General features: G+C 39.0%; 1 protein-coding gene across 1 annotated transcript in view; it reads right to left on the reverse strand.

Moving 5' to 3' along the window:
- Window positions 1-444: 444 nt before the first annotated feature.
- The window catches only part of inpp5ja (inositol polyphosphate-5-phosphatase Ja), a 30221-nt gene continuing 11647 nt past the window's right edge, over window positions 445-19018 (reverse strand). The window contains exons 5-13 of the mRNA XM_077243061.1: window positions 18571-18687; window positions 12788-12963; window positions 9307-9418; window positions 8273-8382; window positions 7982-8192; window positions 7546-7683; window positions 6349-6414; window positions 4163-4267; window positions 445-2817 (exon numbers count right to left, since the gene is read on the reverse strand). Of these exons, the coding sequence (XP_077099176.1) occupies window positions 2341-2817; window positions 4163-4267; window positions 6349-6414; window positions 7546-7683; window positions 7982-8192; window positions 8273-8382; window positions 9307-9418; window positions 12788-12963; window positions 18571-18687 (1512 nt within the window). The 3' untranslated portion in view covers window positions 445-2340. The remainder of the gene's footprint in view (window positions 2818-4162; window positions 4268-6348; window positions 6415-7545; window positions 7684-7981; window positions 8193-8272; window positions 8383-9306; window positions 9419-12787; window positions 12964-18570; window positions 18688-19018) is intronic.

The raw sequence follows: 19018 nt of genomic DNA on the forward strand, positions 1-19018 counted from the left end.
GACTAGGAGTGTTAAGAGAAAAATGAAACTGTTAAGTCCTTTAATGCGTCATGCTTTAACCTACAAGCATGATAATAATGATCTTGATTAGCAACATTTTCAAGGTTCCTCAAGAGACTGGCCATTAAAAACGGACTTCGTGAGTCACTCCACAGGACTCAATAATTGTTGATAAAGCTGCATATTTTTTTCTGAAATTTTTAGGGTAATATTGTGTCCTTATTGTTCATTTTGACAGGCTTCTGTATTTCACAGTTTATTATTCTGAATTATTCACAGTTCTTTATAAGAAAGAAAAAACCCACCACAGGACAACATTTGACTTTAAATTGATTTAAAGAAGTAAATAAATAAAATACATAGATATGTATAATTAATATTATACAATTTCAGTGTTCTTTGCTTTTTAGTTAAATGGTCAAAAACATGAGACAAAAAATAGACTTTTTTTGATAAAAGTATTTTTTAATTTTTTATTACATTTCTGCCCATTTACAACTGATCTGTACAACTGACGGCATGATGAGTGAATACAAAATGAAATATCCAAAAGTGCATTTTTCTTTTTGTTATATTTGCAATGGAGTCTTAATAAAATCTTTATATTGTCAGCCTTTATTGTCTTCTGATATGTAAAGGGTAATCAATCATAAAATTCATAGGTTTCACTTTTGCTACATGTCTTTAAGGTGTGTATTTTTGCACCGTCATGTGTTCACGCACACACCACACACGTTTCACTCAGCTCAAACTGATCAAACAAAGCCACAACATGTTATAGATGAGCAGAGCTGATGTGATTGGTTGTTTAATCAGCCGCTCATGTCAAAGGTTTGCTCTGTTTCAAGAGAGGCTGTTGGCTTGAAAGATACCTCGGCAAAGCATGATGGTTGTTAATGAGTAACTTGTTGTAAAATCAGGGAAGATGGTCTTAGCATTTGCAAAACCTCTGACATATGTGTACTCATACTACTGGACTTATTTATAATGAAATTGGTAATAGATACATTGGTAACTACTTGGACGACATTTGGTCTTTTTAAGATTGCCTGTTCAATTTGCACAATTGTGCAAATTGTGTCGACTGGCTAATTAACAGAAATAGCCTCTTCACTAAATGTCATTTCTTGTCAATTTTTATATACTGTACGTAGACACACTATCATTAAAAAGTTTGTGGTCAGTAATATTTTTGAAATAAGTCTCTTATGCTCACCAAGGCTGCATTTATTTGATCAAAAATACAGTAAAAATTTTAATATTGGTAAATATTATTACAATTTTAAATAACTGTTTTCTATTTGAATATAGTTTCAAATGTAATTTATTTATGTGATGCAAAGGTGAATTTTCAACATCATTACTCCAGTCTTCCGTGTCACATGATCCTTCAGAAATAATTTTAATATGCTGATTTGATGCGCATTTCTTATTATTATCAATGCTACTTAATATTTTTGTGGAAACTGTGATACTTTTTTTTCAGGATTCTTAACAGAAAGTTCAAACCAACAGCATTTCTTTGAAATTGATTTTTTAAACATTATAAATATCTATATTGTCACTTTTGATCACTTTAATGCACCCTTGCTGAATAAGTAGTTCTTTAAAAAAAAATCTTACTGACCCCAAACTTTTAAAGTTATCTAAACACACACACACACACACACACACACACACACACACACACACACACACACACACACACACACACACACACACACACACACACACACACACACACACACACACAGGTTTTGTACCCTACATTATATTGACTCTAGATCAGTGCTTCTCAACTGGTGGCTTGCAAACTACTTAAAACAATACAATAAATAGGATTACACTTCAAAAGGGGAAGTCAAAACACCTCCTATATATTTCTTGTTGATGTCAATCAAACTAAAATATTTGAACAAAGGACAGTTCTGTTCATTTTCAACAATCTTTAGACATTGTGCATTAAAACCTGACCAACTACTAGAGTCAAGGCTGAGATGAATGCTGACATCACTGTTTGCTTTGATTCTACAGTAACAGCAAAGTTTTACTTTAACCTTGGGTCAGGTTATCCTGCACTATAAGACGGATATGCACTGTTGCACTGTCACCATCTATCATTAATAAATAATGCAAGACCAGTTGAATCTCTATTGGCAAAGCCACTGAGAACTGAGGAAGCGTTTGTGAAACAATTAAGCACGACAAGGCATGAGATCACAACAGCTGCAGGTCTGAAAAGCGGCAGAAGACGACATGAAACAGGCCATTTCTCTAAAGTTGAATTACGATATCTACTAAAGTCTAGAAATGAATCGAAAGGAAGGAGCGGGGGATTGGTCAGAGAATCACATCCCCTGCTTTTTCTATCTGAGCGGGCCTGGGCTCTCCTAAAATGGCCGCTATCAGAGCCTCCGGAGCGCTGACTCCGTTCCTAGGAGATGCAGGGCTCCGTGGACTAAGAGGACTGAGGGAGGGCGAGGTTAACGTGTCTGGAGAAACCAGACGCTCTTTCTTGGCATTGGCGGAAGGGTGCGGGGAGGAGCTCCGTGTGGGGCCGTCGCGGGGCCGTGAGCACAGGCTGAGAGACTGCAGGGAGGGAAGGGGCGATGAGGAGAGCGCAGGTACGGCGGGGCTGCGGCTGCGCTGCCGCTTCTGGTGGTGGTGATGCCGTTTGCCGCTGTGGTTTCCAGGGCTGGGGCTACGAGAGCTGGGAGCCAACAGGACCAGCGTACTGTCGTCTTCAGAGCTGACATCTGAACTGTCAGAACGCGAACGACACCCTGGTGCAGGTGGTGTCGACATGGGAAGCTGCACCTGTGAGGACAATATACACAGAGAATGAAATGCAATGAATATATATATATATTGATGACTTAAATGTTAAATAGAAGTTAAAGGAAGAGTTAAAAAAAGCAATGTTTTTAAACCCACATGACCTTCTTTCTTCCACAGAACACAAAAGGAGACTTTTTGAAGACTGTTTGCATGCTCCTTTTAATGCAATTACAATGAAAAGACCCAAATGTATGTTGTTATTCACTAAAAGTATTGAAATCTGCCCTAGCTTGATGTGTTCAGGAGAGGACATGAGAGAAGAAACAATGTTTGTTTCACGAACAACTACATTTTTTCAGTTAATCACTTGATCACTCAATTTACAAAACTGATGTGAATGGTTCATTCACGGTTCATTGCACTGATCTGGTTTGGTTCACGTTCAACTAACCACTCAAGTGGTTTTGTTTTACTGGATGATTCAGTCGCAGTGGTTTTGCTTTACTTTTTGAACTGTTTCACACACAAAGAGTTCATATCAGCCTCAAGCCTCAGCTGGTCCTGACTACACTTCAGAAGACTTGAAAAAAACTGGTCCATGAACATTTAAAGTGCTTTTGTCCATGAAAGCTTCAGTCTTTATTAATTCAAATGAATGACGAAATCAGCACCATCTTCAAAACTCCCCTGGAGTTCCATGGAAGAAATAAATTCGGGAGGATTATGTCATAATATCTGGGGTATTCAGAATTTTGTTTGAGGCACTTAGTACCAAGTGAACTCTTATCTTGAGTTTCCTGGCGGTGAAATAATGAATGCTTACTACTTTTGGAAAGTCTACACATATTATATTTCAGGTCATTTCTATTCAGCCAGTCTATTATTGTGGTATCTTTGATTTCAGATTTAACTGCCCTTAATCACTATGTAAAACAAAACAAATTGAAATCAGTCACTGTATGTCAGTCTAAGTGGGCATTTTTTTTGACCTGAAGAAACTTTGAAAGACATATCTTACGTTGTGAATGTTTGTGAATATTTTTTACCACAGTGGTTTTGTTTTCGTTCCTAAAATCCTATCCAATTTTACTGATAGAACCTCTTTGAAACTGTGGAACATTGTGCCTTATTTCCATTGTGTGTGCTTTCATTATGTGGTGTCTAACATGTAGTTGGAAATTCAAATGACACAACTGAGTCTCTGTTTGTTATTTGTGGATATCCAGCCTCAAATACAAATCAAGGCTGCAATCAATGTTGACAATGGCGATGTCAGACCGCAATGACCTAGTCATCATGCCCTTGGAATAACACACTTCTCAAACCAAACTAATATTTGCATTTGTGTGGAATCAGAATGTAGCAGTGTGAGAGAAGTGTGGACCTGAAATGGTTCTGTCACTCCCACGATGCTGTTCGTGTTGTTACTGTAATATCCCAGAATATATTCCCCCGGGTCTCTAGGCAAATCTTCCTCAGAAAATGTCACCTGAAGGTCATGAAAAAACCACCAGTTACAGATAATGCTAGTCAGCACTGGCTACACTATCAATCTACTTTGTTAGTATTAATACTGGTCAGTGATCTTAAAGCTTTCAATCCAAGATTATCCAGAAATGATTTGATTTTGGGATTAAAGCATTGTCCTGTGAACACCTAAAGACGTAAAGGTCAGGGTCAGGTTGCTAATATCTTTCAGGATTTCATTTTGACAGGATGTAAGGTGGCTCTTAGCCAGGGTCGGTTTACTTGGCGTCATGACCAAGTATTGCGATGTTTGGCTTTAGCATTGGAAGGCAAGCGTAGTATGACCAATAAATTGCCGCCTGTTCTAGCAAAACATTACACGCAGAAGACAATATTCCTCCGCCCAGGCGAGCAACCACCAAGAAAAGGTGCTAACACCAATTCTCGCCCAGGACAACTGGAAGCTGCTAGGGACTGGAAGATGCTGGTTGATCTTGATCAACGGCTTATTTTTCCACCTGAGATTGCCACCACTAACCTACGACCAGATATTGTTTTGTGGTCTGGATCAGCACGCATTGTTCAACTGATAGAGTTAACAGTGCCATGGGAGGATGCGGTAGATGAGGCATATGAGAGGAAGAAACTGCGGTATGCTCATCTGGCCACTGAAGCAGAACAGCGAGGATGGAGAGTCCAGGTTTATCCAGTGGAAGTGGGTTGTCGTGGTTTTGTGGCACACTCTACAACCCGGTTCCTCAGAGACGTCGGATTCAGTGGCCAAGAGTTGCGTTGTACAGTAAAGAACTTATCTGAAGCAGCAGAAAGGAGCAGCAACTGGCTGTGGTTGAGACGGAAAGATTCTAGCTGGCTGTGTACAGGCCGCCATGCTACGGTTTCGTAGAATTCTTGAAAACTTGAAAGGTCTGTTGGTTTATTTGTATAGGTTGTATAGTATTTACAGTCATTACGTTCCTGTGTATATTGCGTGAATGACGGGTGGTTGGGCAGATATTGTGTTTTGCGGTAGGTGGTATGCCATACGGAACCGTTGCCACTGAAACTGCATATTAACGCACCAGTGGGGCTCGACAGCCTTAGTCAAATGGGTTGGCGCGTATGGTTGGGTTGCGGAGAGATTGTGAGATTGTGGTTAGGTCTCAGCAGCAACTGTTGGTTTATTTGTATAGGTTGTATAGTATTTACAGTCATTACGTTCCTGTATATATTGCGTGAATGACGGGTGGTTGGGCAGATATTGTGTTTTGTGGTAGGTGGTATGCCATACGGAACCGTTGCCACTGAAACTGCATATTAACGCACCAGTGGGGCTCGACAGCCTTAGTCAAACGGGTTGGCGCGTATGGTTGGGTTGCGGTGAGATTGTGGTTAGGTCTCAGCAGCAACTGTTGGTTTATTTGTATAGGTTGTATAGTATTCACAGTCATTACGTTCCTGTGTATATTGCGTGGATGACGGGTGGTTGGGCAGATATTGTGTTTTGTGGTAGGTGGTATGCCATACGGAACCGTTGCCACTGAAACTGCATATTAACGCACCAGTGGGGCTCGACAGCCTTAGTCAAACGGGTTGGCGTGTATGGTTGGGTTGCGGAGAGATTGTGAGATTGTGGTTAGGTCTCAGCAGCAAGAGGGAAGTAGAGGTCAGTAAGCTGGGCTGAGTTGAGTGGGGGACGGAGGGGGTGACTCTGGGACGCCAGAGTCACTGTCGAGCCCTCTTGAGGTGTCGTGGGCTAGTCGACGAAACACTGAGGACGGAAGGTGCCCGCTTGAAGACCCTAGAGATGTTCCCTACTCCGCTCAATCCAGAGGGTTGTTATGGGGGGACCGCACTGTGGTTGCAGCCGTTGTGTGTGCTGACGTGCAATACACTGTATTAACACCAGACAGAAAATTCACGTCACCAGATGGAAAGAATGGATGGAGAAGCATAGGTTACTGTAAAGCTACGTCTTAGTTGGTGATTATCTTGGCGAAAGCCGAGTACAAATCAGCATGAAGTTTTAACATCTACTCTCGTGTAATGGAAATCAGATCTCCAGAAAACATCTTACACAAAAGACAAAAAATGTTCATGTCCTACCTGCGTTAAATGCTCAGATTTGGCCCAAACATAAGCAGTGTAATCCTTGTGGTGCTTAAATCCCACCTAAAAAAGGCAATAGAAAAGTAAGTATATAAGTATATAAACAATTTATTTGATTTAATATAGAGGTGCAGATTTGACAGGGCGTGTGCATCTGTTTTTTTTTTTTTGTCATCAACATTTAAAATAATTAAGTAAGATTTAGTACATTTTTAATAATTGATAATTAAATCCTTAAAAGTGCACAAGTTAAACATTTTTAAAAAATGATAAATAACACAAATGAAATCAAAAGGGTCAAAGATCTGCAGTGTATCACAGCACAACAGGTGAATAAACACTGGATTTAATATTTCTGTATAGACAACAAGTACATCATGATCAGGTTGCAACTTATCAACATCAACCAAATCACATGTTCTATCAATGGTTTAAAATAAAATGACAGTTAAGTGAAGTAAAAGTGCATTTGTACTCATACACTGTGCAGATGAAAATATGACAATAATTCTCTGGTGTAAATTAAAGTGAAAGAAACAAAGCATGACAGATATCATAGTTAACAGATAAAATTGTAAAGTGTCAGATAAACAACAACTTATGTCATAGTTTCCATGTTAAATCCACATTTCTTTCTATTACAAAATGTTCTTGAAAATTCTTGTCTCTGTTGCTTGATGTGGTGCTTTTGTATAAGAGTTGGGTAAAATGAGATTGAATAAGCCAATTAGGCTAGACAACTTTTATCAAAATAATTTGTCATTTATTTTGTTAATGTTTTTTGCTGTTAAATGTGTAAATTATTTCTATAATAAAAGTAGGCAAATATAACTAAGCAATTCATAGGTTAATAATTTCCTTGAAAAGACTGGGAAGCTCTGTCTATTTGATTTTCCTGACCAGCCCAACATAGCAACACTGGCTCAACCAATAGCGTGAGTTTGGGGGGAAGGTATATCAATTTATTGACCAATAGTAGCTTGGGAAATATATTTGAGAAACAGTCATTATTTTAGCAAATTATTTTTGGTGATAGTGGAGCATAAATGACACACTTTGATTTAAATGAGGTTAACAGAGTTAATGACTAATTGTGATTAATTATTATAATAACATAATGTGTGTACTTGTTCCAAGTAAAAAAAAAAAATGGATTAAAAATCGTTTTAAGTGAAAATGCTATTCATGTATTACCTTGTACAGTCCCACCCAGTCCCATGAACTCCTCTGAAAGCCATGTGCCATTGCAAGTTTTGCTTTAGCATCAGATAACTTGGTCCATTCTTTCTCCACTTCCAGTGTCACTAATGTTTGGTTCACCTTAAAGGGAAACTGATGGGACAGAAGTGTACTTGTGTAACAAATCTTAGAAAAAATTGTAGGTATTACTACCATAATACAACCTTTTATTATCCCTTTACAGAGGCCTTCAGTAAACAAAAACAAAAAAACAGTGAGAAAATCTATTTAATTATTTTAGCAGTGTGTCTGTGGCCATAAGCAACTTTTTTTAACCCATGAATGTCGAAGTGTCAGGATAATAAATACCTCGCATGACACTGTATGCCTAAAATACAGGCAGCGCTACTCACAGACTATCCAGTATCTTTCCCGCCAATTTTAGACTTACATGCAAAGTAAAGAGGGAGGACACTGGCTTGTGATCGCTAATAGTGAAGCCCATGTGACTGCGATAGAAGTGCTGAGAAACTCTGGTGGCGCCACCCAGCCATGAGGTCAGACCCCTCTGCAGGGCAGAATAATGGGACGGCACGGGGGAGCCCGTCCTGCGCAGACGCCACAGGATGCGATCTGTCCATGCAGGTTTCCTCTTTTTTGCACTAGGAAAGAAAGCCAGGTTTGAACGAGAGGCCAGGGAAACAGAAAGACTCATGAAAAAAAGCATAATTCAGTCCCACACCTTGTGTCATAAGTGTGTGTTCCCACATCAAACTTGTAAGTTGGTGGGAATTTCAGGGGGCCTTCTACAAATCCCTCCAGAACGGACTCGCTTTTTTTCGCCATGTTGAGCTGTGACAGACAAAACAAAAAGACATTGTTCTTTCACTTAATCTTTTTTAACAACAACCCAATCTAGCAGACAACACAACATAATCCAGTATTTTTGTATTGTATCTCAGTGCTCATGCGCTTTCTGAAGAGTTGAATCAAGCCACATTGTTTATAGATGTAGTACACTGACCTCTAGTGGTAACAGATTGAAAAATCAGTATCGCCAAGATCTGTATAGAGACACCTGGAGTTTTGTGAATGATAAGGATCATTTTCATTGATGTGGACTTGAGGCCTTGTTCTAAATTAATTTTATGATTCAAAAGGGTGTTCATGAGTACTATACTATGCTAGGCCTCCATTCTTAAAGAAAAGTACACTTAAGCTTACTATCCAAAAAGGTCACTGCGAGTTTGCCAAGTAAAACATGTTCAACATTCCTGTCCGAATATTAAGTCCTAAACCTAACCCTACCCATATCCCTAAAATCATATGGAAATGATGAGCATGAATAACACTGATGTAGAAGCACCAAACCCTGGGTTTGAGCCCAAACTGATATAAGCAGTAAACTCCCTCAAATCTGATTGGTTGTTTGGAACGTTGTTGACAAAGATGTTGATCCAGGAACATTATGTACTTGGTAAAATCTCGTTCACCAAGAAGAAATTCAGTACTTACTATGATAATATTATACTTTTGAATAATATACTTAAGTGTAAACTGAATGTAATGTTTTCCAACACTTTTTGCATGTTATTTACAATTAAATGAAAATGTATAATAGTTTACATTTACATTTAATACAATTAGCTGAACTTTAGAGTTCTTTTTTACCCACTTAAATAGGATTTATCATCTTTATATGTAATTTCATAATTACTTCAATTGTTGTGCATTCAATACAATTAAACGCATTTCTTTTTGAGATTTTTTGCTTACCTGGTCTTTTTCCCACAGTAGAGGCAGTTTGTCATTCTCAATTGCACTTTTCACCACGTGAATATCATAACCTTCGATTCGGAAGTTCAGATCACCAAACCAGAACACCACACTGTGAAAGAATGCAATAATTTCCAGTGAACCCAACAGGTCAAGTTTATAAGTATAAAGCCACTCAGATTAATGCTCGAATAAAGATAAACATTCCAGTTTGTATAAACCAACAAAATACGCAAAAGTTATGCAATGGTTTAATAAAAAAGGTAATAAAAAAGGTAAAAAAGGTATAATAAAACAATAATTTTATATTGAATTATTTATTTATATGTTAATTAGCTTTGTGGCAGAGTTTCAGTGATGATTTTGTGATGATAACTGCAAACTTCACATTACATGAAAGATTATTTAAAGCAATACTATGTAAAGTCTTTGACTAAAAAATGCTATTAATGAAAGAGTGCAAAAAGGCATCCTCCAAACCATGTCTTGACCGAAATACACTTTTATAATACAGATTTATATTTTAGAGTTGTTGTTCACAGAGAAACTGTACACATGCATAATTTGCATATACATACACAGGGAAAAGTAGCCCCAAACAAGAAAAATCGAACATGGATGATTCAAAACAGCAAACCTCATGAATCACTGGTTTTAAAAACAAAGAAATTATTATTATTTAATTTGTCCATATCCATGTGTACACTAGTGCCTCAAACCACATTCAGAGTTGAAGCACAACCAAAACAATATTCTTCAGCAAGACAGGGCCAAAAAAGTTACATAGTGTAGCTTTTAAAGTACATAAGTTAAACAATTAGATTTTTTTGCTTTGGAGCTCGAAGTATCTAAATCACTTAGTATAACGGTTATTGGTTGTTATAGGACACCCTCGGCTATTAGTGATGCTCTGCCCTCCTTAATGAAACTTCTTTCTGATTTTAAGTCTAAGGAATTAGTAGTCTTCGGAGACCTAAATTGGAACTGGTTATAACCAGTATCTGATGATTTCAGAGCTTACTGTGATTTATTAAATCTTTTTCAGATTGTTGACAGTCCCACACGGCCAAACCTTAAAAACCCGGAAAAACCATCGCTAATAGATGTAATCCTAACTAACGTTCCTCATAAATATTCAACTGCTTCCATTTTTGAAAACGACATCAGTGACCACTGTGTCATAGCAACAGTTAGAAATACTAAAATGCCTAAAACTAAATCACGCATTATTGTTAAGCGAGATGCACTTCTCAGAACAAGACTTCCTTTATGATTTATCTTACTATGACTGAGAATTTTTTTTATATTAGTACAGATGTTGTAAGTGCCTGGAATCTCTTTTATGAAGGGTTTACCAATATAATTAATAAGTATGCCCCACTAAAGAAGTATAGAGTCAAAGGTCGAAACAATGCTTGGTTTTCGCCTGATTTAGCAAAAATCCTTCATGAGCGCAATGTGGCATTGGCAAAAGCCAGGAAATCTAATCTGAACTCTGACTGGCTGGTCTTCAGACAACTGCGCAATACATTTACTCTCAAAATTAGAAAAGCTAAATCTGACATTTTCTTTCTCAAACCACTCATAATCTAAATAATCCTTCAAAATTTTGGAAATTTATAAAATCTTTATCAGAACACAGTAAAGGCCAGGAGCTTCCCTCAAGCATTGTCATGGACTCTCTAAAAGTTACCGACAAGTCCAAAATGCTGGATTGTTTTAATAACCATTTCATAGCCACAGGATTTTTATTTGAGTCACTCAGTCTCAACATGAGTGTTCCTCTACAGTTGAGACTGTTACTCTTGACCCTTCTAGTCTTTCTTTTAGTTTCAGTCCCATTTAAGTCTCAGACGTAAATAAAGCCCTCAAGCAATTGGACACAACTAAATCTGCTGGCCCTGACAAACTGGATCCCTACTTTTTAAAGCTAGCAGGAAATGTTATTGCCGAGCCCTTAACTACTATTTTTAATCTGTGTTTGAATACAAATGTCATTCCTCTCATCTGGAAATCAGCCTTAGTTGTTCCCCTGCTAAAAGGTGGTGACCCTACCATCTTAAATAACTACAGACCAATCTCTAAACTGTCTGTCCTGGTCAAGATTCTAGAATCCCTTGTCAGTGATCCGTTAAATAACTTTTTTTACAGTCATAGTGTGTTGTCTGACTTCCAATCTGGTTTTAGAAAAGGGCATAGTACAACATCGCCAGCTCTTAAGGTTTTAAATGACATTGTTGAATCCATGGATAATAAGCAGCATTGTGCAGCCCTTTTTATTGAACTTTCAAAGGCATTTGATACAGTGGACAACATAGTGCTTAAACAGAGACTCTATAGGGCTGGGCTTTGTGAGAAAACTGTTGGCTGGTTTGTTAATTACCTTACAGACAGAACTCAGTGTGTGCAGGCAGAGGGTTGTACTTCTCGCTATCTCCAAATAACAAAAGGCGTGCCCCAGGGGTCAGTCTTGGGGCAACTACTATTCATTCTTTATATAAATAACATTGATCATAACATGTCTGATGTAAAATTTCATTTTTATGCTGATGACACTATTGCTCTGCACCCACTGCAGACCGGGCCCTCTCCCAGTTACAACTTGCTTTTAACACGCTTCAACAGAATCTTTATGATTTAAAACTTGTTTTAAACGCAGATAAAACTAAAGTCATGCTTTTTTCAAATTCAAAATCGAAGTCAAATCTCCCGTCAATCCTTACTTCCCAGGGTATGAAAATTGAATGTGTTTCTAAGTACAGGTATCTTGGTATTTTAATTGATGAATCTCTTTCTTTTAGTCTTCATATTCAGCAGCTAGCAAAAAGATTAAAACTTAAATTAGGATTTTACTTCAGAATCAAGTCCTGCCTTTCGTTTAAATCTAGAAAGAGGCTGGTCGCTGCCACGTTTATGTCTGTACTTGACTATGGTGATGTTTTATATATGCATGCGTCATGGTTCATCACTGGTAGGAAAGCCCTCACTCACCATTGTGAACTGTATGAACGTGTTGGGATGGTCCTCACTATCAACACGGAGACTTCAACACTGGCTGTCCCAAAGGTCAGAACTGAGCCAGGAAAAAAGGCTTTTAAGTTTGCGGCTCCCTCTGCTTGGAACAATTTACAGAAATCCTTGAAACTTACTGAGCTCGTCTCATTGGTTGCTTTTAAGAGGTTGTTGATTGAAATGGAGGCAGCCACATCTGACTGCAGAGGGTTTACCTAACGTGTTTTTATGATTCTAGATGAGTTTGAAAGATTGGCTAAGTCAGTTGTTTTATGTTTCTAGTGTTTTTGCATATTTTATGTTTGTATGTACTGTATATGTGGTTTAGTACTGCTGCCTATCTTGGCCAGGATACTCTTGAAAAAAGAGATATTTAATCTCAATGAGTCTTTTCCTGGTTAAATAAAGGTTTAAATAAATAAATAAGTAAGTCTAGGCATCAAGCATCTGCTTTTTCCCAGGTACCCACTCATGATCCAGCACGCCCACGGCGGTGCCGCCCTCAAACTGCTGCTGCTGTAGGATGCTTTCAAAGTCCTCCATCCGCTGCTCGAGGTTTCGCATGTGAGCCGGCAGGTGGCAGTTGAGAAAGCAAACAGGATGTCCAAAAACCATCATGCGTGCACTCACGCCCCCTTTATTCCCCTGAGACAAACATATGGAGGTGGAGGATAATGGGAAGACATTAATAATACAGTAGCTCTGCACTCCATAGTAAAGTGTCTGTCCTAATTGTGAAAGAAAAAACAACATTATTACAGAAATTATTCACTCACACTCATCTTGATCATGGAACCCAAAAGGATTTTTTTTGTCTTCACCCAGCTCTTTTCTAAAAAATAACACTTCATAGTGAACTGCTGTCAAACTGTAATATAGAACAAACACCATCAAATTTTAGTTGGTTTATCACAAAATGTATTGTATGGCTTCTGAAGTCTCATTCAAGGGTTAGTTCGCCCATTTAAGACATGAAGTTGTATGCAATCCTTACCAGCACTATAGTGTATACACACTGACCCACTCTGTTGTCACCCCCCTGGTCCGAGTTCTGACCGCTGGAAGTTTTTGAATGAAGTAATCCCGGCTACTTTCCGGGGCCACAAAACTGTGCGTTTTTACGTGAAAAAAAGATTTGCCTTTCAAAGCTTGATTAATTTAACACAAAAAAAACACGCCGGGCAAAATTCATACCTCAGTTTTAATGCGGCACTATTTTCCTTCCGTTTCTATCAATCCGCGCTGCTGTCAATAGGCTTGTTCGACTTGAACCAGCGTTGCACAGACCGATCGGTTGATGACATCAAAGTACCGCGAGAGCGATTAGAGAGCAGACGGCTCCTTATGCTTTTGAATCGCTCTCGCGGTACTTTGATGTCATCAACCGATCGGTCTGTGCAGCGCCAGTTCAAGTCGAACAAGCCTAATGTCAACAGTGCGCACGTGACGATTAGATGTTGATAGCGCGACTCGCCGACAACATGTCCGACTACGAAACTTCAGATGATGAAACTAATTTTAGCACAGTGTCAGACGGATCAGATGAAGACAGTAATTTTAACTCAACGACAAAGGGATATCTTTATGAACCGGAGTATACCGATGCCGAACTTGAGCAGATGGACAAAGAACGGGAAGAGAGAGAGCGAGAGGACAGAGAAGTTGTCCAATCTGATGCTGGGCCCACCACAGCTGTAGCAAGAGGCAGGATGAATGACAAATGGTGGTGCACTTGTTCCAATTGTGAAGTTATGCCAACAGAGGTTGAAAGCTATTGCTGCCACGAATGGGAACTCATCATGCCACAGATGCAAAACCTTTCAATTGACGAGGACGCCAACGCACCGTCTGTCTGCATTACATCCAATGACGTGTTCCCTGCGATGCTAAATGCAGGTGTCCTGGAGACGTTCTTCTACATCCCTAAAATAAATTGGAAAAAGCGACCCAAACCAGCTGGACTTGACGGTCAGATGTCGGCAGAGTAAGTGTGATCGCTCATCTTGCTTTGTAGTTTTTTATTTATTAATTTAACGTTGTCTTGACTAGTGTTGGCTATATAATAGTCTATCTGACTGCATTATTATTATACTGAGTGGACAATAATACAATCATTAATAAATTAATAATTTTATGGAGTTGACACCAAATGTACCTAACTTACATCAAACTTTGAAATACTGTCTTTATAACCAAATGTATCTGCCAATTCATTTCACAATTGGTGCTCAGTGTTTGATGGATACTACAGTTATTGCAATTATCTATAGGCTATGTATTTCATTCTTACCTCCAGTGTTTTTCCCAACAAATCTTCAGCAATCATTATGTTGATTCTTTATAAAGCTCTCCTTGCTGTTGTCCATATTTGAGGAAAAAAAAAACTATAAATCAAGAAAACTGTTATCTAATTTTCATAAAATGTAACAGCTAATATTGTGTTTGTCTTCTAGACAGTACAGACTTGTTGTCACAGCCTGGGAATTTACAAGTTCGCACCATTGTTAATTTAATATTTTTTACCTTGTTGTCGATCGATTGTGTAAACACTATGGAAGAGCTGATCGTCACGTGCGCACTGTTGACATTGACAGCAGCGCGGATTGATAGAAACGGAAGGAAAATAGTGCCGCATTAAAACTGAGGTATGAATTTTGCCCGGCGTGTTTTTTTTGTGTTAAATTAATCAAGCTTTGAAACGCAAATCTTTTTTTCACGTAAAAACGCACAGTTTTGTGGCCCCGGAAACTAGCCGGGATTACTTCATTCAAAAACTTCCAGCGGTCAGAACTCGGACCAGGGGGGTGACAACAGAGTGGGTCAGTGTGTATACACTATAGTGCTGGTAAGGATTGCATACAACTTCATGTCTTAAATGGGCGAACTAACCCTTTCATGAACATACTGGGATAAATCTTGTTTGTTAACTTAAACTTTAAAATAATGTTTTCGGTCATTTTGGTAAATTTGGTAATTCATTTGCTAAAATAAATTAAAATATTGATATTAGATGAAAAACAAACTAAATAAAACTTACAAAATTAAATAAAATTTGTTTGAGTAAAAGTATTCAAATAAATAAAACTAAAAAAGAAATAAAAATGAAAACTATCCAGAAAAAAAAAATTAACTGAACTGAAAACCATTCATTCAATTTGGCATGATTCAGTCTCACATTTAAAAAAAAATAAACGACTTTATTTTTTTAATACTTTATGTTTTTATTTAGGTATTACTGTAGTCTTTTTTATGGCTTGATAAAAAGTTATGCCATGCAGTTTGCAAAATAAAGCAAAACATATAGATCAGCTTTGTTCTATCTGTTGTAACTTGGAAAATGCTGATGATGCTCAAACACACTTTCTGGGGCCTTTTAGTAGGTTTGTAGACATGTACATTTACAGGTGCTGGTCAACGAATTAGAATTATTTTAAATAGTGCAATCATGAAATTCTTTGAATGCATTTTTTGTGCAGAAAGCAAATCAGGTGTTCACCGCACCTGTCCTACTCGTTAGACTAATCACAGAACTCGTTATCTGGAAAAAAATTTGCTCAGCTGAGCTTTCCAAAAGGCCCATTTAGGCCATTTAACTGTGACACTGTTGTTTTATTGAATTAGAATAATGGTGAAAGCGTTTCATTGAATTAGAATAAATGCTCAAATTTTTGTTTTCTGTGAAGAGTGTTCACTGTGCAGTATAAAGTCAGGGTTGAGTAGAATTTCTAAGTTGTAAAATCAATCATGGGTAAGCAGCGCGACCTCTCAACCGGAATAGTGGCTCAAATTCAAGCCCTTCGCCAACAAGGCTTGACCCAAACTAAAATTGCTGAGCAGCTCGGCATCAGCCAGTCTTCCGTCTGCAAAGCTCTCAAGAAAAACTGCAGCAAGCGCACCAACTGTTCCGGCGTCCGAAAAACTTCTGCTCGCGACAACAAGCAGCTGAGAAAGATCGCAGTCAGCAACCGGTTCAAGTCCACTTCCGAGCTCACCGACTTGTGGAACAAGCAGACCGGCGCTGACGTCTCCAGATCAACCACTTACCGTCGTCTGCGCGAACTCGGCTTCAAATCTCGCGTTCCAGCAGTAAAACCGATGCTGAACAAGAAACAAATGGTGAAACGGCTGAAGTGGGCCAAAGAACACGGCGAGTGGACTGCTGAAGACTGGCAGAAAGTGGTCTTCAGTGACGAATCACGCTTCTGCATCTCCTTCGGTGACCAAGGTCCTCGTGTCTGGCGTCGTGGTGGCGAAACCTACAACCACGAGTGCGTGAAAAGATACGTCAAGTTTCCCCAGAGCGTTATGGTCTGGGGATGCATGTCCGCTCGAGGTGTAGGGAAACTCTGCTTCCTCAAGAAGACTGTCAATGCTGCCGTATATCAAGATGTTCTGGAAACGTTCCTGATTCCGACTGTTGAGGAACAGTTCGGCGAAGAAGACTTCATATTTCAACAGGATCTTGCACCGGCTCATGCGGCAAAGTCGACCAAAGATTGGTTCACTAAAAAACAGCTTGAAGTTTTGGCATGGCCGGCCAACTCGCCTGACCTCAATGTCATTGAAAGCCTTTGGGCCATCGTCAAGCGGAAAATTCGCGACAGAAAGCCTACTACGCTGGACCAACTGAAGCAGAACATCGCCACTGCCTGGGAAGCTGTGAGTGCGGAAACTTGCGACAAGCTGGTCAAATCGATGCCGCGGAGACTTCAGGCAGTCATACAAGCCAAAGGGGCAGCCACAAAATACTGAGAAAGTGATGATTGTAATTATAATAAAAATTATTGCAATTCAATTAAACGCTTTCACCATTATTCTAATTCAATAAAACAACAGTGTCACAGTTAAATGGCCTAAATGGGCCTTTTGGAAAGCTCAGCTGAGCAAATTTTTTTCCAGATAACGAGTTCTGTGATTAGTCTAACGAGTAGGACAGGTGCGGTGAACACCTGATTTGCTTTCTGCACAAAAAATGCATTCAAAGAATTTCATGATTGCACTATTTAAAATAATTCTAATTCGTTGACCAGCACCTGTAGTTTAGTTTTAAAACAACAGTTTGTTGGAACCAAAGTGCTGTACAACAAATATAAAACATACTTAAAACAAAAGGACCCATGAAAAATGTTACACACTCAAACAGAATTAAAACATAAAGAATAAAATGGGTCTGCAAAGAGGATTTAAACAGAAATAGAACGGTAAGATCTTATATGGAGGGGAAGACTGTTCTAGAGCCAAGCACCAACCACAGCAAAAGCCCGGCCACCTTTAGTTTTAACATGTGAACGAATGAACAAGAGGAGAAATTGACTAGAATGAATGAAGAGATCTAGAGAGGTATTATGGTTTTATAATAGGTATTATAGGTATTACTTTGACTTTCATCTTTGTCAGTCTTTCATTCGTGAAAGATTCTGTTACTTAATTGTTGAGTAACTTATTCAACGACTCACTCATAACACTCGCTTGTCGCCATCTTCTGGATAATAATTGAACCTGCTGCAACGAGTTACTGAACGAAAAGCTGGGCAAATCTTTTTGGTGAACAGATTCAAAAGATTCAAGTCACTAAAATGAATCAAAATCCCCACCACTGCATTTTTATCTGCCTATTTGTCTGTTTTGGAGCTTGGACGTGATCACTCTGAACTGTTGTTGGAACAACATGAGGATGAGTAAATGAAAGTCTGTGCTGAAAAAGGCAGGTGTGTTGGTCAGTCAAGGGTGAAATGGGCTGTGCAGAGACATGCAGTTTATTATCAGCGCTGGTGCTGCAGATCCCATGGGTTGTGCTCTTTCTTTCTGGGTAACGCTCTGGGGAGAACTGAGAGCTGCTGTGTGTGTGTTCAGTCTGTATTTGATCAAGTAGAGATGAACCTGATAGTGTTTGTTTGTGCACTGCAAGAAATATCAGAAACAGAGCTGCTGCGTGTCCTACTGTGCCCTACTCAAGGGAGACTGCAGAATGAGCCTGAAGCCATGCTGACAACAACACACAGCAGGGTCACACGCACGCACACACACACACACTCACGGCCACATACACAAAAACACACTCGCAGCCTAATTTCCATGGTCTCTCTTTAACTCTGCCTTTCCTGTAATCATCAAAGACATCGCACGGCTGGGGGTCTCGACATTATGCAGATGTTTGATGTTCGACATTAAAGTATTAATGCATCACAACAATCACTGATCACATACACGTTTATAAATTATTTCCCAGAGGTCTTTGCTCACTTGACTCACCCAATAGCCACCCAGGCCAGTGCGTGTGCTTTGGGTTTGTACTCCCCTGAGGAAAGGAAGGTGGCAGATTTTGGAAAACACCAGTAAGAAAACCCCCTGCATCCTCTGAGACGCAACCTAGAGGAATATAAAGACATTTCAAGTTAATGTACATTGTGGTGTTTACTACGGCAAACATCACTATTTCAATTTGAACAAACCTCTAAAGCCCAAACTAAATATACATCAGTTTTTATGCATGTGCTTGGGTATGCCTACAGTCAAAGACTTTAGATATATCAAGATGGTGCACTCATATTACTATGAATGTATGCACAAACACGCAAGAAAGTGTCATCTATGTCCAGTGACTCCTCTATTTCTCTCAAGAAGTTATCACTGATAACTTGCTTGTTTAAACCAGAGTTGCGTATATCCTTTAACACTTCCCCCAAGTGCTTGTCAATAC

Source organism: Siphateles boraxobius, unplaced genomic scaffold (genome assembly GCF_051911475.1).
Source record: "Siphateles boraxobius isolate OS27281-9 unplaced genomic scaffold, OSU_SipBor_1 25, whole genome shotgun sequence".
Taxonomy (NCBI): domain Eukaryota; kingdom Metazoa; phylum Chordata; class Actinopteri; order Cypriniformes; family Leuciscidae; genus Siphateles; species Siphateles boraxobius.